The 22866-nt window shown below is 40.4% G+C and overlaps 2 protein-coding genes across 3 annotated transcripts; both read right to left on the bottom strand.

Moving 5' to 3' along the window:
• Positions 1 to 6: 6 nt before the first annotated feature.
• Positions 7 to 5906, bottom strand: LOC122720123 (cyclin-dependent kinase inhibitor 1). The gene is made up of 2 exons (XM_043946614.1): positions 4072 to 5906; positions 7 to 881 (listed from the first exon to the last, which is right to left on the bottom strand). The coding sequence occupies exons 1-2, from the start codon at positions 4646 to 4648 to the stop codon at positions 781 to 783; spliced, it is 678 nt and encodes a 225-aa protein (XP_043802549.1). The 5' UTR covers positions 4649 to 5906; the 3' UTR covers positions 7 to 780.
• A 3199-nt stretch (positions 5907 to 9105) lies between these two features.
• LOC122718015 lies at positions 9106 to 18804 on the bottom strand. Of its 2 annotated transcripts, XM_043942649.1 has the most exons (4): positions 12965 to 13124; positions 12296 to 12380; positions 9926 to 10109; positions 9106 to 9844 (listed from the first exon to the last, which is right to left on the bottom strand). In XM_043942649.1, the coding sequence occupies exons 2-4, from the start codon at positions 12364 to 12366 to the stop codon at positions 9617 to 9619; spliced, it is 483 nt and encodes a 160-aa protein (XP_043798584.1). In that variant the 5' UTR covers positions 12367 to 12380; positions 12965 to 13124; the 3' UTR covers positions 9106 to 9616. The 2 variants fall into 2 exon arrangements, with proteins under 2 accessions (XP_043798584.1, XP_043798595.1); XM_043942660.1 differs by lacking the exons at positions 12296 to 12380; positions 12965 to 13124 and adding an exon at positions 18742 to 18804.
• Between the last annotated feature and the right edge of the window lie 4062 nt (positions 18805 to 22866).

Genomic DNA, 22866 nt, shown 5'->3' with positions numbered 1-22866 from the left:
TTTTTTTTTTTTTTTTTGATAGAAACGCAATGCACTTTCACTTAATACCTAATCTTAAAATCTACGTTGTGTCCTAAAAAATATTTTATATATTTTTTTGTCTCCTTACGCTCGTATTAAAGTGTATGTATGCAACAATTCCATTATCATCACTCATCCACTCTCGCTTCATTTTAGAATTAAACGGACAATATATTACATTAATTAATTTCGTGAAAAAAACGCACACACCCACTCACTCACTCACGCACGCACACACGTTCTCTTTCTTTCTTTCCCTGTCGCGCTATATATATATATATAAAAATATATATATTTATATATATATATATATATATTTATATATATTCTTATCGTTACTCTGTGTTTAGCTTAATGCAAAAGAACGCAAATGACATATAAAAAGAAAAAGAAGAAAAAAGAAATATAAAGATGACAGCAACAACCGTAGAATATCGTGCATCCTCTGTTCATTATTTTATAATTATAGTCGCTGTTGTTACTATGTACTTTGTATTTTCCGTGGCGTGGCCACGAAAGTATACGCGATGAAAAAAAAACGGCACCACATTTCGTTTCTTTTTTCCCCACCGTTTTCGCCTATATATTCATGGCGGATAAATCTACGTGAATGGCACAGCCAACGGACCTCGCGCCTCCTTGCCAAAGCTTCTGCCTTTCTCGTTCCTCCTGGCAGTGATGCTTCGTGTTTCCGGTCCCACTCGCGCTCCAAAGAGATGGAAGAAGACAGCGAGGCTGAAGGAGGAAGCTGGAAGGCTTTTAGCTGCGTATCTGACCCGCGTTGCGAGCGATCTTCTCCGGCGGCTCTATCATGCTCTTCGCGCTACCGTTTAGGCTACGTTTACGACTCTTCATATAGTCTGAAAACACACAACAAGCAAACATGTATAGATAAATACACGACTTATTTTCACTTTCGTTAACTCTATGCATCTTCTTGATAAAAGATCTCGGATGATATCGGAGGATCAATCGTGAAAACAATAATAATTACAGAAGATTACTTTTTTTCGAAACTTGATAATACGATGCAACGAAGAAAATAATGATGAAATTTGCATTCAAATATAATTCAATACGTTATAAATCGTAAGTAACGATTCTAATCGCATGCAATATAAAATTTGACCTCGCGTACGATGTAGTTTAACCAATGCACGTACGCCAAATCGCATTCGCGATAATTTTACAAATACAGTATCGACGCACATGCTTGTTAATTATATATCGGGGGTTTGATAAGATACACGCAAATCTTGGCAATATTAAAGCATTCAAGTGTATATTATATAGTATAGAGAACAACAACGGTTATAGAGAAAGATAAATGCGGATAAATAGCTTGGAATAAGATACATGCAACTTCATTTCTCCCATATGCGTTTTCCGTTTGCGAACTTCTCTTCTGAGTCATGATATAAGAAGCCTGCAGAAAAACACAATCCAACCTAGTCTAATACTCGTAATCGTGAGTCATATAACGTCGCACATTCAGTCCGCACGAACCACCGTTTGCTTCCCTTCTCGAGGCGACATTTGGCGAATTTCCACGGGAAAATTTTATGCATCTGTTCAATTTCTCTGACTAACCCTCTAACCGTCTAAATTCGATCGTATTGCCACGCGACACGAATTATGGACACTTGAGAGGCAGCTGTGATGCCATTTACCCCTCTCCGTATCATCTCCTCCTCGTATCTCGTATAGAATCAGAAACGTAAAAAAACCGAATATTCTTTTTTTTTTTTTTTAGCGAGCTATTCTAACATAACCCTTTGAAAAGTAGACCTTCGTGCAATACGGACGAAATCGTCGTGTGCAATTTAAATAGCTCGTGCATGCGGGTTGCGAACATCGTGCTTGCTAATCCTGATTTTAAATACCGATCGATCCACCCCACGTAGCGTGCCATCCAGAGGGTTGTTTGTCAGTGATGCACGATTGTGAGCACAGCTGATACCCCCATGCGCGCAACGTGCAGGAGGTATCGCTCGCACGACGCTCGCGCGCGCGAACAAAAGCTGATGACCGAGGGGGCTGCGCGGAACAGAATGGAACGGGGGTGCGCAACCCCCCATATGGACTGCACAGCTGACCGCGCGCGGCTCATTAATAACGTACGTTAGGAAAATCATTCTCTGCACCCCCATTCGTACCCACGATGCACAGAGCGAGCTCGCGTACGTTACGACTCGTGCACGCACTTTTGCTCCCGTATACTCGAAAAAGTGTTGGAGGGGAGGAGGGGTTTACACTCGTTACAGGGAACGGATCTCATCGAAAGATCAAAACGAGTGTTGTGTATCGATCCGGTTAATCGAATGGCGAGCGTATCGCACGATTTTATCGTTAACTAATAATAACGGACGGTTACCGTCACGCGCAGCACGCGACCACGTCCAGTTTAGATCAATCGAAAAATCATTACAGGTAAATCCAATTACGCTCGATACAATTAAACCGTGTATCGATTGCAGCTAGAGAGATTATACTTTGGAAAAATTGCAACGATCAAGGTGATTCATCTCATCTTCAGATCGTGTTTTTTGCGAACAATTTTATCGAATTGATAATTCTCAGATCCGCGACACGAAGCGAAGTATACATAAACAAAAGTGTGTAAACTGCTACGACGCAAAATATGTTTACACGCGTGTAGATGCGTGCGTGCGAGACATATGACGAGTCACGTCCAGAAATAGTCGCGTCGCGTGGGTGGTGTGCACGCCCGAATAATAAATAGGCGAAAAAAAAGGGGAACTAGACTGTAAAGTATGGGTCCAAACAAAATGGCCGTGTAACAACACACGGACGCAACGCGGAAAATCTGAAAATCTGTGCCGCCGAAAATGAGAAAAAGAGATGATTCACATTCTACTTTTGTAAATGGAAGATAAGCGTAATTAGATGGCATATTCCGTTGTTTGATCGATTAATAGAAAAATTACGAATAATATTTATCGTTATGTCATCCTTGTTTACGTTAATATATATTGAATTATCAGACTAATAATTATCCGAGAGAAAAAAAAAAAGTATTTACGATAGATTTTTTTCCGCCGTCAATTTTATCGTAACCATGATAATAGAATAATTTTATCTATCTTTTAACGTGTTTCATACGAAGTCGATATATGACAATCTCGGCTTAACGAACCTAAAACTATTGACGGTTGTAAATATGATACATTAGAAGATAAGAAGGAATTTGAATCCTTTTTTCAGGCCGTTTTTTCATTTCTCTTTATCAAATGCTTATGTAATTTACGTAAATTGCAGCGACCTTGTCAATCGACGAATTAGGTTGACCTAGGATAAACTACTTCCCGTATAAATAATGCCAGCTAATTAACTTCGATAATGCGTGACGATCAAATGAACGAAACAATTCAAGAAATCTTATATTCCCATGTAATTACGTAATTTTTTGGTTGATTTATCGANAGGATAAACTACTTCCCGTATAAATAATGCCAGCTAATTAACTTCGATAATGCGTGACGATCAAATGAACGAAACAATTCAAGAAATCTTATATTCCCATATAATTACGTAATTTTTTGCTTGATTTATCGAAAAGATTAAAACGAAAAACGAAATTATATTTTTTGACGAATGATAATCCAAAAAATATTTTATTTTTTGTTTATTCGCGTAAAATGTATAATTTATGATGAAAAATATGAATTATTGTTATTTGATAAAAATAGAAAAAGAAAAAGAATAAAAAATAAAACAAAGAATGAAATAAAAAGTGAAAAATTAGTATTTGCAATATTTTAATATGCAAGCGATTAAGAATTATTGATATTGAATCTAACTGTATGAGATGAATATAAGTGATTCATTCATTTAAAGATGAGTTAGTTCTTTAATAAAGATGCTTTTAAAATAAGCGAAAAAGTTTTTGTAGAGCGGAACATAGCAACTGGCGCGTCGGTCAATTTCTAATGGTACCGCGAGAAGCGCACGTGCTTATGGCACGTTGCCGCCCTACTTCACTCTGTACAATAGCAATTATGAGATAGAAAAAAATATGTTATCGCTTACCGGTTATAGAGGACTGTTTCCTCGTTGCGGAGGTTGGTAAAACGGGGGTAGTGGGTTCGACGATATACGTTTTCTTATCCGAGTCAAAATCGAACAGATCGTTGGTTGTGATTTCACCGATTTGCGGTACTCTTGGCTCTTGTGAAGGTGGCGTTCTTTCAGATTTCGAGAGAATTGGAGTTACTGGTGACGAAAGATCTTTACGGAGAAATCTTGTAGTGGGCGATGAATCTCGTACTTTTCGTGGTGTACTAGGTGCGTGTTTCCTTAAGTAGGGCATACCTCGTAGGGCATAGGGTTCGGGTACCACATCCTGTGGTGTAACCAGCTCCCACTCGTACCTTGAATTAGCTCTTGGTATTTCCAAGTGAAAGTCAAATCCCCATCTCTCGGCATCAAGTATGGATTGAGCGCGAAGCTCTCGTTCCGCCAATGCACGAGCCGCGGCGTGATCGACGGGTCCGAATAGGTCCCTTCGAACACGAGCAAGGGCTGCTCTGCTCGGCACCGTTCGTCCTCCACCCAAATTCCTGCTCATTTCCGTCATCATCACCGGATTCAACACTCGAGCGCTCATATTTTGTTAGTCTTTCACGCCGGCAACGTCGCTGTTCTCCGTCGCAGTTACCAATAACCAAGTGTTTTCACGAACAAACAGCTTCCGTTTCTCTTCACTTAGTGTCTACTTTTTCTCTTTTTTATTACTCCTTCTCTCACTTTGTCTCTTTCTGTCTTTCTCCCAGCGTCTGTGTTCCAAATCACGATACGCCACTTACTAACTTACACACTCGATCAATTTCGATACGCGCACAGCGCAATGTTAGAAAACAATCTTTTTTTCTTATGAATTTCAACACGTATATTATATACGTCCCGTTTACGGAGATGATTCTTCCAGGAATCGTTCACAGAACGTTGAAATACTCGCGGCTTGCGAAGACGTGGCAACGTTGTCGTGGCGCGACCCACCGAATTTCGAATAATGGCCGTGCTCAGCGTCGTCTCACGATTACGCTGACTATTGATTCGATCATGGATCCACCAAACACTTCGAAATACTGATTTTTTGCGGTATACATCCGTGAATCGGAAGATATATTTTAATTCGGAATATATCATCCACAACTGAAGCGTGTATGATAAACTAGAAAGTTTGGCAACACGGTAAACACACTATTGCGTACCACGATGAAAGAGTGAGAGGTAAGATAGGAAAACAGCAACAACTATCTCATATTTTCTCAAATATCGGTATACATTTCCACGGTCATAATAACTAAAATTGATGTCAATAATTGATTATGATTTTAAGTTTTTTGTCCTTTTCTCTTAAATTCGTCAATATAGCCCGCGGGAAGAAAAAGCCGGCAACGTCGCACGCACTTGCGCGTGAGGCTTCAAGAAACGGCGAGCGTGTTTCGACGTGTTCCCGCGAAGGTTACCACGTTATTGTTGAAATTAAAAACTGATTATATATCAGTTTTTTGAGTTTATAATTATCCCGTCCATGCGTATAATGCAAAATACATAAATATATCACTCAAGATTTCTTGTTCGACACAAGACAATTTTACTGAAAACGTTATTGCACACGGCCCGAAAGCACCAATATGCTGTTCGCTGACACGGTGGGGAGCCACTGAATCGACTTCGATACCACATAAAATCCAAATGAAACGAGTACCACGCTTCCCGCCAAATACACGTCTGTCAGACACGCGCGTGGTTCCAAGTTCGGCAGAAGGTCGTACACGATTGCGCAGTTATGTTGACGCTGACGAGGTGCGTGCGTGCTCTGTAACGCACAAAGTTGCGCGAAGACACGTTCCACACGTGTAAAGCGCTCTCTAGCGACTGAAGTGTGCGCTTCTCATTGCAAGTAACCAAGCCTCTAAATACATCGGCTATTTTCGGCTATCTTCGGTATCACCCCTTTACCCTCTCCACATGTCAGGGAAGAAACGAAATAACCGCCATTTGCAGAGTATAGTTCCTTCGACCTGAGCGCAGCATTTCGAGCCTTTGAAAACACGTACGAGAAGGTTATACAGTTATTGGCCCCTTCCATGACAACACAAACGAGCAGAATGCTGATTGTAACCATCGGATGCGTCCCAGTATGCCAAGTTTATGGTAAATACTATCCAACTTTATTTTTTTGTATTAAAGGAGGACTATAAGGAAAATTGGAAAAAGCGATCGATCATAATTGTCTTCCATTTTCACTAAACATACGATTGTGTTTAACGCACAATTAAATCTGAATTTGAGAACGCTTTTAAAAGTAAGAAATTGCAAAAGGTAATTTTTATATTTTATGAATAGAGTCTTCTTGTAAAATATGATTCTTATTGATTATTCTGTTTTAAGTTAAAATATATTTTTCAATATATATTTGATAAATTGATAAATTGATATGATAAGTAATTTATAATTGATTAAAAAAAAAAAAAAATGAAGCGCATTATATGTTGACAAAGAAACGAAAAATAAACAAGTCCAGCTTTCAAAACAACGACTATAATCTTATCACGGACACTCGTGCGTACGTTTATTCGGCGGATTTCCATGTTTGCATGGCAATACATTACGCACAGTGAATTTATTTGCATATTGTTCAGATTATCATCATTATTTTATTTCAACTTTATAAACTATTATCCTTAGACACCATGATGAAAACACATTATATTTTGCAAAATTTAAAAATAAGATTTTATCTATCTATAACTATTCTTCTCTGATAAAACAAAAAATAAAGTAATCTGGTAAACAGATCAATTTTTATTCATACCTATTATGCCTTGATTTTTTACACATTTAAATATTTTGATTTGATTAATGTAAAATAATATTTTATATTTTTAATTATTTATAAATGAACAATAATGATAAATATAAATATTTTAATGATAAATTGAAAAATATTAATAATAAATGTAAAAAATTATATTTTTATAATAAAAGAATATAAATTTTGATTTATTATATAAATATAAAAGATGAATTCGTATATATTTTTTGAAACAATTTATGTTTGTAACAATTTATGATTGTTAAAATGTTTATTGCGACAACCTACTAAAGAAAAATACGAAATAAACGAGGTGAATCGACACTTTTCAATGATAATTGTCAATTTACCTCATTGTTGTTCTCGTGGCCCGAATCGTACGTGTCTCATGTAGAAGGCAATGGGAAATAGTTTTCAGTCGCGTACGAGGTAACTAGCGTCGAGCGAACCGTACATGGATCGTCACAACCAATCAGAGAGCCTGATTGTATTAACGTTAAATAGTATTGGTGTATATCCCACTGATAAAAGTATGGCTAACCAGATGGCGTCACTGTACACTAGCGGGAAGATTTTAAACGTTCAAATCTAAGAAAATTCAGATAATGATTTTTTATATATTATTTTTTATATTACATCAATTACGTATACTTATTTGTTATAAAAAAATCTCCTATTTATTAGGAGATTATTATCTTTATATGTGTGACCGTTTAACCGTTTATCATTCAATTATATTTCTTTCTTAATAATACGTATTCATTATTTTATGAATAAACATCTTATCAAAAAAAAAAAAATAAACAATAAACAAATAAAATAAATAAAAGAAGATAAAAAAACTCGAGAGATGTATTCGGTAGCAGGACAAATTCTCATGAGAGGATTGCAAAGCGTGTTGTTGAAAATGAAAATCCCACGCAACATCCAGGAAGTGGTGAGGGTGGCACCGGATGCATCTCAATGAGGGGAGAACGAGCGAATGAGTCGCGTAAAACAATCCTTTTTGCGTTTCGCAAAGACTTACCGTCTCTCTTTCATCTGCGGTCAGGTGGGGTACCCGTTTAGCAAGGTATTTCGTTGCATACACAGGTGTTCTCTCATGGTTCGTTGTAGACGAAGGTTAGAAAACAAATACCGTTTCCTTTTATAACGTTTACCGCCACTATCTTCCGAACGATGAGCCGTTTTAGATTATTTCTCAAGGAAACATGTGTTTATATTATGTCTTGAAAAGACGGCCGGAGGACGCGTGGCTGCGTCTGCATCGTCTATTTACCATCTAAAGAGTCACCTGTTTCATCTAGGTAGAAGAATTTCACTATCAAATCCGAGTTTACCGTTGGTATATGTTATCTCGTCGCGTGCACGCCGCCATAGAATGAAAACGTAACCGTGATAAATCATCTTTATCGAGATCAAGGTGGTGGATCGAGATCGAGGTTGGAAACAAGGATACTAGGATCCGTTAAGGCGTGAACAAATACATTTTCATTCATCAGTAACCATTGCTCCCTAAAAAAAAATAAAAAAAAAAAAAAAAAAAAAAAAAAAAAAAAAAACGACATTAAAAATTCTTTGCAAAGATCCTTCATTGATCCGTTCATTAGCGGTGGTCGTTATTAATTGTTCAGCGTGGAAGTATTGAATGGTTGCGGAGAACAATGAAGGTGGTGCACGTTATACGAAAATATCTTTTGTCGTAGTCGCGATTGTACCCACTTCCGTGGGAATTCGCGGAACGGAAGTGCAATTTCTGGCAATGGGTACACCACCATCATCTTGGCCAGCTTCAGCATAGCGCGAGCAACGTGAAAAAAACGATTCTTAAGAAATGATGCCAGGTGCACAACACGCTTCCTTCTCACGAGAACTCGAGATTAATTTTTAAGAAATTTTTTAACAAGTGCTGGCGCTCGAAGAATTAAATGGAATTAAGAAGTTAACGGTAATAATTGTTGCACTTTTTTACAATTTTTATATATACGCTAATTAATTATAATTGAAATGTTTACGTTTCTTCGGTAGACGTATACAACAGATGTGTCATCTTATTCTCGTGCCTCGAATTCAGGTCACGCATAAGTCATGCACCATATGTTTGAGAGCATCTAATCCGTCTATATGAATCTCGTGTTGTAGTTTTATTAGAGAAGAAGTAGGAAGAAGAGGAAAATATTTGAAAAGTCGGACGCAGAGTTATAAGGTAAAGAAATATATTATTTTGTCTATCTATAAAAAGTATAAAGTCACTTTAATATACGTATAATTTATATTCACATAATAATATCATTCGTTCACTAATCACGTGTATTGCACGCAGGTATAATAATAAATATTAAATAATTATGTAAAATGGTATAAAATTAAGATAAATAATACAATAACAAATATCACGACAATCGACATCCGATTTTCGAGTTGTCATTACGAGTCAAAATTTTTTGTAATTTAAATAAAAAAAAAAAAAAAAAACTTTGGTTTACTCTAGATACTCTTTAGGCTAAAGAGCGTCTATTCTGACTAGAAGTCAAATTAATACCTTTTTCTGTAATCAACATCTTCACAATTTTCAATTTGATCTTCTTCTGACTTCAATTTCATCGATTTTTTTTTTAACTTTTACTTATAAATTGTAGTTTGAAAAAAGGAATCACTTTCCTTTTTTATCAAAATTTATGATGAGCAAAATTATATTTTGTTACTACGTTTTATTTTGTTATTGTTTTCTCTCTCTCTCTCTTTCTCTGCTCACGTACTATCGGTCATTTTATCGTCATCCTTATCCTCTGCGTGATCTTGCATCGTAACGTCATCATCTTGTGCGTCTTCTTCCTGCATCGTTTGTATATTTTCTACTCGGCTGTTCGTCTCCAACGGATTGCGAATTTCATTTCCGTGTTGATCAAGCTTCACCCATACGTAACGACCGGGTAGAGGTTCCTCCTTCTCGAAGTCGAAGTTCCACCTCTCCTTAGCCTACATTCAAACGAATCGTACAGTTTCAATAACGGTCATAGTAAATCAAAGTAAACTACTATTTTACTCGTTCGTACGTACGTTCTCTCGGTATTTTCGAGCCTCTTCGAAAAAACAATTGGCAACATTGTCCTCGATACGGGAATTTCGCCCCGATTCCGTTTCATTATCGTCATCGTCGTCTTGAAAAAGTCTTCTTCGCACGCTACGAATCCTTCTCCCCTCTTGTATATCGATGTTTGGATATTGCATCATGAGTCGAGCCCTTCACAGATTTAGATTTTAAATTTGTATATAAAAAAAAAAAAAAGAAAAAAAAAGAAGAAGAAGAAGAAGAAGAAGAAGAAGGGACGGAAAGAAAAATGGAGAAGAAAAGAAAAGTGAAAAAAAAAGAAAAGAGAAAGAAACGTTCCTTTCACGAAGATTATCGCCTCAAGCGGAGAGCTACTACTCGTAACGTAATAAAACAGAACTATGACAAATACGATAGGAGAGTAAAATATAAAGATAAACATACGCTCGAAGGTGACATGCTGTACAAAAAAACAAGAAAAAGGATTCGCAAGTGTGTATGACAGGTTTAGTTACCAATGCTACGCACGATTTAGCATAGATAATAGCTCTTTGTGGTTTGTAAACAATGTGATATGCTTCGAGTGAGTTGCCGCGTTGCAAGAGTATGCAAGCCTGCAAACGTGTGTTGGCCAACGAGAAAGAAAGAACAGAAGAGAAATCTATAGCACTCTCGGTCAATGTGCCGTTGAACAAATGTATTGGAATGCATATCACTTCCTGCACGAACGTACCACTGCATACCGGATAATAGTAGTTGTTATTCGACACATAGATGAGATAAACTTTCACGTCTAATCTTCGATCGTATAAATCGTACAATTTCTGCGATGAATATTCGATAAAAATGTATCTATCTTTTCGCGCTTTCTTTTTCGAAGAATCATCAAAGTCGTTGGCTATCGAGGTTGATGATTCTCGATTTTATTTACCGAGCATAACAATATTGACATTTCGTTCTAAACTGGTTTTGTCGGCGCTTTCACTAGCCAAGCTTTTGCTACTCGAGTAACGTGAAATAAATTCGATTTGATTTAATCGAATGTTCCAAGGTAATATATAGGCAAAAGATACGAAAAATTATAAATTCCTTTTTCTTTTTTTTTTTTTTTTTTTTTTCGTAAAAATTATATAAAATATTATACCGTACAAAGAGAAAAACGCGTATGACAAATTACGCTTAATTTTTGCTATCAATCTTTTTAAACTTAATTATTCGTGATAAAAGTTTGCGATAAAAGTTTCAAATTATACAAATTTCTGAATCTGTTCATCTCGTTCAATTTATCGTGAAATTATCCGAATAACAGTGTGAATAGTATGCGTTTGGTATTTCGAATAACGTGTGAATCTATATTAGCGAGAGTGAGTACGATAAAAAACAGTTGCATAAAATAAAGAATTCTTGCAGAGAAACGTGCACCTGTCATCTTTGTATCCGCCAATTATTACGATCGTTACGCTTTTCCGTTATCGTATAAACGGTTCGTTTATCTCGGTAAAAAACGAGAAAATTTCATTCCAAGGCGGTTTAAACATCGATAACATTGTAGCGATGATAAAATTTTGCTCGCAAGGTCAGAAGATAGGAGACGTACCTATACGTCCCATGTTTAAAAACGTTTGATCTGGCACAGCCGAAGGGTAAAGTTCACGCTAATAATATCCAATCCATGCAGGATCGAAAGTCTCGTGCACCGATAAAACTAACTATATAATATCCTCGTGGCGTGATTTTTATTTACTCACTGTCGTGTGGCAGAGAATCGGCGGAGATATATTATAATTCGCGAAATTTGTCGTATCGCACAGATCACAGGCACAGTTCAGCGACACGTAGCGGAGCACAACGTTTCGATGGTCCCAGACTCATTTTGCAACATTTCGAAACGAACGCGATGCGTTTTCCTTTCCTCGGTAAAAAAAAAAAAAAAAGACCGTGCGTCCCCAACGTTGCCGTCAGCCTAGCGAAATGTTCTTGGCTCGAATAGCAACGCGATCGATAATTCCATCGTTTTCGTCGGGGGTGTGGACTGGTACTAAGGTACGACGAGGGGGTATTTTAGTGCGCGCGCACATTGCAACGAGAGAGATACTCGGTCAGTGCGCATTCGCACGGATATCGATATTTGACACTTTCAATGCGCATTCTACTCGCCATTCCGTCTCTCTCTCTCTCTCTCTCTCTCTCTCGTCGTTACATCGTGATCGTTCGATCGTGACCGTTCGACCACCGATCTTCTTTTTTTCCACGATATTTGCCGTTTCCATTGAAAATACGTCAATATACATGGTCCCCAACATACATGGTCAGGTTAGAAAAATATACGAGCCTCGATTTAAAAAAACGATAATTATACGTGATGGCCTTGAACTAACCTAGGTCGTTCGCTCGTTACTTGTCGGTCCCCGGAGGTACGAATCGGTCGCGTATCCGAATTCACCGGCATTCGTCGTCCCGAACCTTGAAAAATATCACTGACATTGAACCCACGTCCACACCGACAAAAGCTCGATATTGGTTATAAATTCGAATGAATGAAATTAAATTTTAAACAATCGATCCCCACTCCTCTCCCACCACCCAGCGATCGTTTCGATCCTCAACGGCAGATAAGGAAAGATATATATATATATATATATATATACACATATATATAATTAGAGAGAAAGTGTGGGTAAAGAAAGCAGTACGTCGAATGCGCGTCGCGTTTGGATTCGAAATTTTAATCGAAATAAATCTCAACAACGATCTGATCGAATAATACACGCGTATTATTTTCGCGAAACGAGAATACGAAATAAAATTTTCTTTACCGCGTGATTCGTGCTATTCATCTCTCTCTCTCTCTCTCTCCCTCTCTCTATTTCTCTTTCTGTCTCTGTCGCGGCATCCCTTCGTAGGGATCGTATCCATTTGACCGGCGTTATAGCACCGCTACTCGACGTACTACTGCTATTTGTCCCACTTTTCCCCAGTTACACATTCCGTTCCCTCGCCTCGTCGAGGTGAATTCGAGACGATTCCTTGGAAGAAAAACACGCTACCTTGGCCACGTTCTACCGGAGAATGTTTGAAATGTTTTTAAAAATTTGATCGGGCACACGATATCGCGATAAATTGTCCGCGATCGAGAACGATTGCGATTTCACGGGAGAAACGGTGAAACGCTGCAGCTGATGCAACGCTTAAAGTGCGACTGGCGGAAAGTCGGAATAGTTACTTGCATCCCTGGTGCAGCTCACTAGCCTAGATTCTGCTTGCAGGCCATTACTTGCGAGCAACACTGGAACAGACGCATGCGCGAATACCCATTAACAGAATGGTTCATTGTAAAGTAGTCGTTCATCCTAGGACGCAAATTTATCATCGTTCCGGCCGACGATCGTTACGATACGACTTAAACGACTTAACCGTACGTAGAAATATAACCGTTCTTCCGCGTATCGACCGCTCGTTCGTGGAACGTACGAAGAAAGAACGTACTTTAACGAGAAAAACTTTATTGGTGTCTTCGTGGTGCCGCGAATTATCGATCATCGACGACACGTTCACGTTTCTTCTCTCTTAATAATATATCTAATCCCCGGGTAAGATAACGCAACAACAACACATCGTAACACACGGAATGATGATCGAATCGATGATCCAATATTAATTTTCGATCGAGGTTATATATCGATGTCACCGAGTAGTTATTATCGAATTGTTTGTCGGAGAGCGATAAACCGATCGATCGATACATATTTGCGAGCTGATTGAATAAGATCGCGCGAAGCCAAGGGGGGAGCGGAGGAAAGGTTTGCCGTTCGTTTTTGCGTTACCATGGAGAAAAACCGTAACGTTTCCGTGAGAGTGTAGCTGTTGGTAGTCGCGTACAGCCGAGAATGGCGAGAAGTGGAACGATAGGAAATTCTCACATACAGATAGATATTCTCTCCTTGTATATTTCTCGAGGAGGATTCTTCGAACGTTGTAAAAAAAAAAAAAAAAAAAAAAAACGACAGTTGAAAACAAGCATCTCGATCATCGTTCTCCTCCTCTATCTTTTACACTTGGTTCGAACCTTCTTGGCTGCTTCGAGCCCCGTAACGTTCCACGTATTGATGTTCCGCGTTCCAACTTCCGAGGAAATCGCCGCAACTAGATCTTGCATAATTGCGTCTCCTTTTTGTGCTTCCGTTTTTCTTTTTTTTCCGTTTCCTTTCCTATCCCGTGTCCTTCTCGTTCACTCGTTTTCTTCCCTAGCAACCCACGCAGCTGTCGATCATCATCGGGGACGAGCACGCCTTTCGAAAGGCTTCGAGCAGCAGCGGGAGCGCTGTTAAACGGTGCCATCGATATTTCGCGTATATATATATATATATACGACAGCTGATATTTCAACATTTTTCCGTCCGAATTCTCTCGAATTTCAACGATCCTCCGGTCGACGAAGAAAAAAAGAAAAAATAATTTCTCCAAGCCAAATACACGCCTCCTCTTTTTATTTTGCACGTCTCGTGTATTTAATTCATTTTTAAATTGTATTCAACATATCGGGTGATCAACGCGTTGAATAAGTCATGAGATTAATGACTCGAGTCGCTATGGTGGAAATCACGAGATTCCTTTAATATATCGCATGCAACTGCGCGTAACATCTGTGAGCAACTCGGATTTTTTTCTTTTTTTTTCTCAACATGTTCGTTTAACCCGCTATTCCTGAACGAAATAACATCGAAGGAGGAATCGAGCACGTTGCTTACCAGTAATTATTCCGCTCGAACTATCTTGACGAATGGATGATTTCTTCCACTCTGCCCTTTAGAAATCTTTTTTTTTTTTTTTTTTTTTAAAGCAGATAAAGACACCCGACCGAATAATTGAAATTCTTCTTTCTCGATCGAGTTGGCTCGAGGTAAATAAATCGCACGCGTAAATTCCAGTCAAAACAATGGTTGCGCCATCGTTGGATCGTCAGACGTTTAGTAGAAAAATTGTCGGCCGGTCGATAGAGGAAATTGACCACTGGAAAGCATCCAGGTTAAAGTTTGCAGTGCGTTTAAACGTTCGCGCGTGTGACCAGAATGAACACGTCTCGGTCAGTTGATGACCGTATCTGATTAATATTAACGCTAGAGAGAATCGAACCGTTACATACCAAAAAAAGAAGCACAACTGTAAACGCATTTCTTTTCCTTTCTTTTCTTTTTATCGAGCTTCAAAACTAAAACTTCCGTTCGGATTGAATTCCAATCAACGAGCTCCTTTTATCCATTATCGCAATCGCGCGAGTAACGTGTCCTTTTCCATTTCTCTTCCCTGAAATTGAAGTTTCGAGAGTAAACGGTGCGTTCGATATCGGTAAATTCTTTCACTTTGATCGCCACACAGCGAAAATTGCATAATTTTTCTAACTAATTCATTCGCTCGTGATTCCATTTCGATCGGAAGTTGTTGATGCGCTCGATGATCGTGAGCAAACGTGCTCTGCCTTTTCAACGACGATACGATGATAAATCTCAACGAGTCGCGTGTTTCCCCTCTTTTTTAAATCGAAATTGTTGCGGGGATTTCCTTTATCATCCATCGAGAATCAAATCACTCACGTCACATCACATCACCGGAAACATCACAATACCGGAGTTTGATCATTCCCCTGTTATCGATAATCGTCTACGAGAGTCTTAAATTTGTCTTACACGAATCGAGATAGATTGGACGATAAAGGCAATTTAACATCGAAAGCCTGTAATTTCTGTGCAAACACTTGTTCCGGCGAAACGCATTTTCCACATACCTTTCTCGACGCGGCATTTTAATCGGCCCTGTTGGAAATTGCACACGCTTCTCGAAGGCGCGCGCGCGCGCGCGCCTTTCTCAAACGGTCAACGTAACAACGAATTCCATTCCCCGTGAATGGAATGCATATTCATTCATTCGTTCGTTCGTTCCTTCCTTGGCGATATCTTTTCGATGCACGTGTCGCTTGAATTTCGACATATGCTAAAATCTTTTGCGCCAACTGTCGTTTCCTGCGTGTATTCCACGAACCTTGAAATGTATTCCCACCGAAAGGAATCACCTCGGTCACGCTTCTCGCTCGACGAGAAACGTGCAAAAAAGAAAGCGATGCTTGAACGTGGAAAGGAAGCCGGACCTGTATTCCCGATTTCGCCCCATTTCCACACGATCCGGATCCCCAACTTCCCGCGAATAATACCCTCTAATCTTAGCCAAAACATTCCCTTTTGATCGAAACATGTTTGCTCGTTTTCCTCTCCTTTGTAACAGTCCGTGCTCCGAGTTAAATGACTTTGATCCAGTAACAGCCTCCGACAGAGAGAGAGAGAGAGAGAGAGAGAGAGAGGAAGAAAATAAACCGAGCCCTTATCCATTAGAGGTGTACGAAAATTATTCTCGCGTGTTCCCTATCCTGTTTAAATGTCGCCTGAATCGTTACGAAGGACCCGTCCGATTCGAAACGCCGCGCCCTCGAGTATGTTTCCTGTCGGACGTTTTCATCCAAGAGCGGACGTGTTTGTTTCCAGGGTTGGAAAGTTTCGATGGAAACGAGGACGGCGAGTCACGTGCGAGCGATCTGTCTCTCCGCCGTTCCGAGACATTTATAGAAACGAGGGACGTGCGATGACGTGATTTGGCGAGAATGAAATAAAAAAAAAAAAAAAAAAAAAAAAAAGAAAGAAAGAAAGAAAGGAAAAAAAGAAAGGCTCGTGTGAAAGGACGAATCAAGGTAAACGAGTAATCGAAGTTAATTAGAACGATGATTGAAATCGTTTATGCAGAGCGATTTATTATATTCGCACCTTTTTTACCGTCCGAGTCGATCAAACGTACTGTAATGTAATTTAAATATGTGCATTGCGGTAAATGTTATTGAATGACGTGTCGATGTGTCGAGCGTATAATATTAGCCACGATTAATTTATGCATTATGCTTTGCAAATGAATGGCGCAGGATTATCGATTGCCTGTAACTCGTATAATTATTTATGCTCGTTGGCGGAAGAATTTTCATAACGGTATGGGAAAATCAGTCAGCATATTCCGTAAACAAGAATTATTAAAAGTTCGTTAACCTGACATTCCACGATAATAACGAGAAATCATCGTATACCGTTGGTCTTGAGAGTATCCGGTCACATTGTATATTCGGAATAATTTATGAAAAATTGCATATTAACGAGCATTTAAATATCAATTTTTGACACCTACCTATATTTAGTATTTCATTTACATACAATGATAGCTTAACTGTTTTAAAAGAAAATAGAATGCATGGTGAAAAATTCATCAAGAGGTTTTGATAATTCACTCGAAATTCCACTCGAAGCAAACGAGTTACGACGCGCAATCGCATTATGGCCGTCGCGTAGCATAACGATTTTGAAATTATTGCTCGAAAATTGGCACACTTCCTGTTCCTTTTTTGCGTTGCATTGGCTCGAACACTCCGGATGAGCGCTATCCGTTTCGATCATTCTCATATTTTCGATAGTAAATTCGAGACAATGAGTACGCGCCACTAAAAATAGGTTAAGTCCACCCACCGAATCTAAATGGCCGTTCGGCTTTTCCGTTCGATTCCGTTCGGACTAAAATAGATTCACGTAGGTCGCGGACGCAGCTGTGGATTTCTATCTAACGTTTATTTCGTGTTCGCGCACCGTTCACCCATTTGCGGCAGGTCAGTGACGTTACTCGGCCCACGTATCGTCTAACAAACGACACTCTTCTCAGACTTTCCATTGCAGAAATATACAAGCATCGAAACAAAGCGATGCGTCACGTGGACTCGATGAATTTTACGACTTCCCTCCGTCACGAATCTCGCCACTTTTTTATCATTATGCCTATATATAGATTTCCAAACGTTTATTTCGTTTCGCCGATAAAAGGACAATAATTCCGCTATATTTTGTCTACCAAGATATAACACGTTTGTACGTAATCGACGAAAAAGAGTTTCGCGTTCGGATTTCTTTGTATCTATTGTGCTGCGCGATTCGCAAATGCGACAGTGGCGCCAAACGATAAGAAAGTGAAAACACCGGCGTACAGAGCGCCTCCTGACCTACCAGACTTTCTAATACTTATTATATCTACTAGTTACAATCCGATATTTATAAAACTTTCTATTCTTTTTACTCTTGCGTTATTCTACTCGTCGAGTTCGAAATTTTCCGTTGATTTCGATCCGTATCGATCGAGCAATTCGACACCGAAATATATCTCGTTCTACCATTGTTCTACCAACAACAATGACAAAATCCATTGGATACTGTTTTTCATCGAGATCGTTAGAGTGAAAAGAAATGTGTCTCCCAGTTGCTGTGGGTGCATTCAACCTGTCCGGAATTTAAAACCCTCGCACGATAACCTCTTCTTTCGTACGCGGAGAAATCCAAGCTCGGCTTGTGAACTCGAGGAGCACAGGAAAGACCAAACCAACGATGTAACGTTACACTGTTAAATCCCGTATGAAACGTTAGTCACCAGTACTCTCTCTCTCTCTCTCTCTCTCTCTCTCTCTCCTCTCTCGTGAGTTACCGGATGCAGGAACGACCGCAACACGACAGGATCTATGGTGTCTGAAGGGATGTGCCTTATCGCGAGGGAAAGCTGGCACGCAGTGTCAAAGTTTCACTTTTATTAATACGAAGAATACGTATACGCGTATCACCCAATAATCATCGTTCCTTATTTTTCCAATTAATCGATTAATTGGACGAAGTTAATAAAATCGACAAGGAAGGCAATAATATTTTTCTCGTTGCAAGCAAACAGTTAGAAACATTCGTGTGTACCGTTGTGACCTCACCTGTGTCTCGCAGCCAGCATGTCGAACAAACGTTTCGAATTCTGGAAAATGAATTTCGCGAACGGCAACGGCAAACGTTCTGCGCAACGTTTCGCGAGGTAACTGAAGCTTTCGCTTTCTTTACGAGGTGCAGAACGCTTGCAGCGCTTCCACGTTTTAAAACCCCTCGTGCATCGAACTGCATTCCATACGCTTAATCCATCTACGTATGTCTATTTATAAGTGAAAGAGGCGGCATGGCTCTGAAATACATGCACCGTAACCATGTGTGAACCATTGGATCGTACGTGGCCCATATACGCAGAAATGCTCGTGTACGGTGGTGTGCGTGTTTAACTCGGAGAAAGGAAGTCTATTTCCGGAAAAAAGGCAGTACCTCGAAGTGCGAAGGAGAGCACCCGGTCTCCCACTACCATTGGTCGACGAAAAAATCTTTCGTTCTAGGCGACAGAGTAAAGTTAAAAATAATCCAGTTGCAGACGCAGACGAACGACCGGTGTTCGGAGAAATATTTTTGGCCCGGTCCCCTTTCGATAAAGGGAAGCGGCCAACGATTTCGTGGCTTTTAATTGAAATTGTCCTGGTATATCCGCACGATGCAAGGGAGGATGTGAGACGCGTTAAGAGCCCGCGAGGGATACATTAGAGGGACTGGCGGAAGAACGTCTGCCCGTTTCGCGATAAATTTAAAACGCCGGGATCGCGCAGTCATCGCGACGTTCCGCTACCACTTATCTGTGAGTGGATGATGCACTTTCGACCGACCGATCGAGAACCAAGACCGAGAAGTCTCTTCTCTCTTTGATAATGGACCTCGGCCAGAAATTGCTAGAACGTTGGAATTTTAAGTACGTTTCCTCGAATTTCCTCTCGTACGATTAAAAATCGTACGAAATTAATTTTTTACATGCTTTCGTGCATGTACTTCGATCGAACGAGATTATAAATGAAATCTCGTAACTCGAGGGGAAAAATTTTCAAAAAAAGAAATCTACCAATTGTTCTGGAAATTTCAAGAAACATGGCAACTCATCTCTAAGCATTTCGTAAGTAACAAGAAGTATCCAAAAGTATTTTTGATATCCCGTTTTCACCATTCGTATTAATAGCGAAGATTTAAGCGGCGAGGAATGATTTGAATGATTATCGAGACGCGGAACGACTTTTGCGAGGCTTGAGCACGACGCAAAAGGCTTCCGCGCAAGGAGGGAAGAAGCGTAGCAGGCGCTTAACGATTTCCAAGGCAGTTCCGAAGGCGGTGGTACGGAACGAGCGAAACACAAACGGACACTCGCTTTTTCGCTCTTTATATTCAGACTGGAAGTGATTTCACGCTTCGAAGGACCTCTCTCCGGCCTCCAGACAGGATCTAGGCGAGGCATCCTGCCAACGATGCTCCCTTGCTCAAAAACCTAGCAAGCCGTTAACCACACCGATGTCGTCTATTTCTTTCTATTTCCAGCCCCCCCCCTTTCTCTCTCTCTCTCTCTCTCCCTCTCCACCCTTCCTCTAACAATTCTGTTTCCACTGCTCGTAAAGCCGACGGGTCCACGTTACCACGGCGTCGACCTCTTATCGACGTGGCGTTGAAGACGCGCCGCGAGAAGAAAATAAGGATTATCGATTCTGCGGTCGTCGATGCTCACCACCGGCAATTCGCACCGCACCGATTCTCCCAAGAAGAAGAAGAATCTCCACCGTGAGAGATGGGAGGATGGTGGATCGTTGCACGTAACCCTTCTCACCACGGTCGATCAGTTTTTGCGGTGCGTGTCGGTCCATCGGAACTGAGTTGAGTCGAGGTGCTCGTGGGACATCTGTCGTCGAGCCACACGCTCGCAAACGTACTTGCATCTCGTAACTATATAACTTACCGAGCGAATCGATCCTTCCACGATTCGAAGCTTCGTGGGTGGGGGGGAAAGTGGCCCGGTTGAAATTTCATCGGGACCAGAAACTGCCTCTTCCAAGGATTTTTCTGCCTCCCCTCTGACGCACGCATACGCGCACGCACACAGTTCTTTCTTTCCTCGTTATTATAGGGTTTTCGTTCATACAGAAGATTATTCGACGATGTTGTCTCGTCTCTCCAATCGAATCGATTTAATTTCTTTCGCCTCGCACTCGTACCAATTCTCGAGTGGCCGATCCCTTTCGATCGACACCAATCGACGGATTTATGTGACCGTCCGTTTATGCATGCGCTCGTTGCTCGAATCGTGGACTTGGTATTACCGTCAATGGTTTAAGACGCGCAATCGAGTGCAGTCCACCCGCGGCAAGTACACACCATATGGATCGTCGTACAGACGATCCAGTATCGACACGTATGCAAGAAACAGGCTAGCCTTTTCCCCCTTTTTTCCTATAATTCCCACTTCCTCTCCAACCATCGACACGTGCACTTTCTTACGCGTACCCGACTCGCTTTAATTTTTGTTTTGTCTTCAGTGGGGCGTATGCTCCCTTGTATATACGTTGAAATATCCTCCAGCTTTTGATTTAAAATAGGGAGGAGGGGAACAAAAAAAAGGAAAGCAATCTCGTTCGCATCGAAAAAGAAAAGAAACACATTTTCCCTCTCCCTCTCCCCTTTTTATTCAGCATATATCTTATAAATTATACGAGAAATTTGCATGATTACATCGATTGATCCGATCCTAGACTCCCTGACGTTTCAAAGTGATTAATGAAATATCGTAAAGAAAAAAAGATTGGCGGAAGGTTGGAGAAGGTAAATGGCAAATGGTTCGTTCACGTGCCGGGGCAAACGGTCATCCGGACCAGTTTCCGCGAACAGAAAGAAAGGGTTCGAAGGTTGGCCCACTCGATATGAATGTCCTTTAATTAGACCAGTCGGTTACTCCCCTCACACGAATATATGCGTGTTTACAGGATATTAGTTAATGCCTGGCCCAAGTTGGGGTCCGCGGAGAGAGAGGGAGAGAGAGAGAGAGAGAGAGAGGAAAACACGAGGCGCGTGCTACCGTTAGAAAGCGAAATGGAACTGGACAAGTTCGTTAGGCGGCCATTTATGGTCATCGTTACCAGCGTTTCGTAATTCATCCTTCTCGTTTACTATTCTTCAGCATCGACAAGAATTATCGCGTATGTAACGCGTTACATTTTTCATTCAACGGCCACTCGTCCGTTACACTTTGGCCACCAACTAGGAAAGTGTTTAAAACTCGTCTCCTTTATGTTCGACGTTTGATCGATGATTTATCACTTTTTCATCACGGACGAGTTTGCAATCAACGTTCAACGAACGAACAGCGAGGCATTTACGTTACGCGTTATTTGAAATATAAAGGATCCCGTTGGAATCGTCTTAATTCGTTTATCGACTTCTCGGTCGGCGAAAAGAGCGTTCGAAAAATATTTTTAGCCCGGCAGGGCACGAAAACGCTCGGTCATGCGTTGGCCGAATAAAAGTTTGCGGGGAAAAAAACGAAGAGCGGACCTACATCAAATGACCGTTAATGAACCCGATGGCGTGTAAAAAGTGATCGATTAACCCCTGTTCCGTGGAAAGGAAAGGAGGTATGATCGATCGGGCATCCACGAGTCGGCCGATCCATCAAGATCGATCCATCAGAAGTTCGCCGGGGTCAGGTGTAATTTCAACGTAAGCTCGTTCCTCGGCTAATTCAATCAATTAAGGTGGGGTTCCACGTTACACGTGTACGATAAACGCTCGTTAAAAGCACGGGTACGCGCACCTGGATTTTCATAAACCGTGTCAGGCGGGGGAGGGGGATATATTCCAAAGCGAAAATACGATCTACGATGGTCGTCCTCGCTCCTTCCTTTCCTCCTCTTTTCTCCTACAATTTGCCCCGACCCTGCCGTCAAACAACGCGTCGCCGTTCTTTTCCCTTTTTTTTTGTTTCTTTTTTCTCCCTCCCCCTCCGCTTTACTCGCAGAGAACTTCTTCTCTCTTTTCCCGAGTAATTGGATATCGCAACGGCCCGGTCCTTAACGATCTTGGATACAATAACGCGATGAAGTCACGTCCTGTTTTAGGTGTCCAATTATATTCGAATGCGACAATATAGGATTTGAACGTTTTCGTCTCTCTCGATATAAAACTCTTGGTACTTTTTTTTCTTTTCTTCTTCGATT

This window comes from Apis laboriosa, unplaced genomic scaffold (genome assembly GCF_014066325.1).
Source record: "Apis laboriosa isolate Shangri-la unplaced genomic scaffold, ASM1406632v1 scaffold11_cov152, whole genome shotgun sequence".
Taxonomy (NCBI): Eukaryota; Metazoa; Arthropoda; class Insecta; order Hymenoptera; family Apidae; genus Apis; species Apis laboriosa.
The sequence above is the reverse complement of the archived record's forward strand: the minus strand, read 5'-3'. Positions and strand labels throughout refer to the sequence as shown.

Coding starts and splice junctions, on each gene's coding strand:
- LOC122718015 (XM_043942649.1), bottom strand. CDS start 12,366: ATGCCGGTGAATTCGGATACGCGACCGATTCGTACCTCCGGGGACCGA. Junction 10,110..12,295: donor GTAACGAGCGAACGACCTAG/GTTAGTTCAAGG, acceptor AAATCTGTGAAG/GGCTCGACTCATGATGCAAT. Junction 9,845..9,925: donor CTCGAAAATACCGAGAGAAC/GTACGTACGAAC, acceptor GTTTGAATGTAG/GCTAAGGAGAGGTGGAACTT.
- LOC122720123 (XM_043946614.1), bottom strand. CDS start 4,648: ATGAGCGCTCGAGTGTTGAATCCGGTGATGATGACGGAAATGAGCAGG. Junction 882..4,071: donor GAAACAGTCCTCTATAACCG/GTAAGCGATAAC, acceptor GTGTGTTTTCAG/ACTATATGAAGAGTCGTAAA.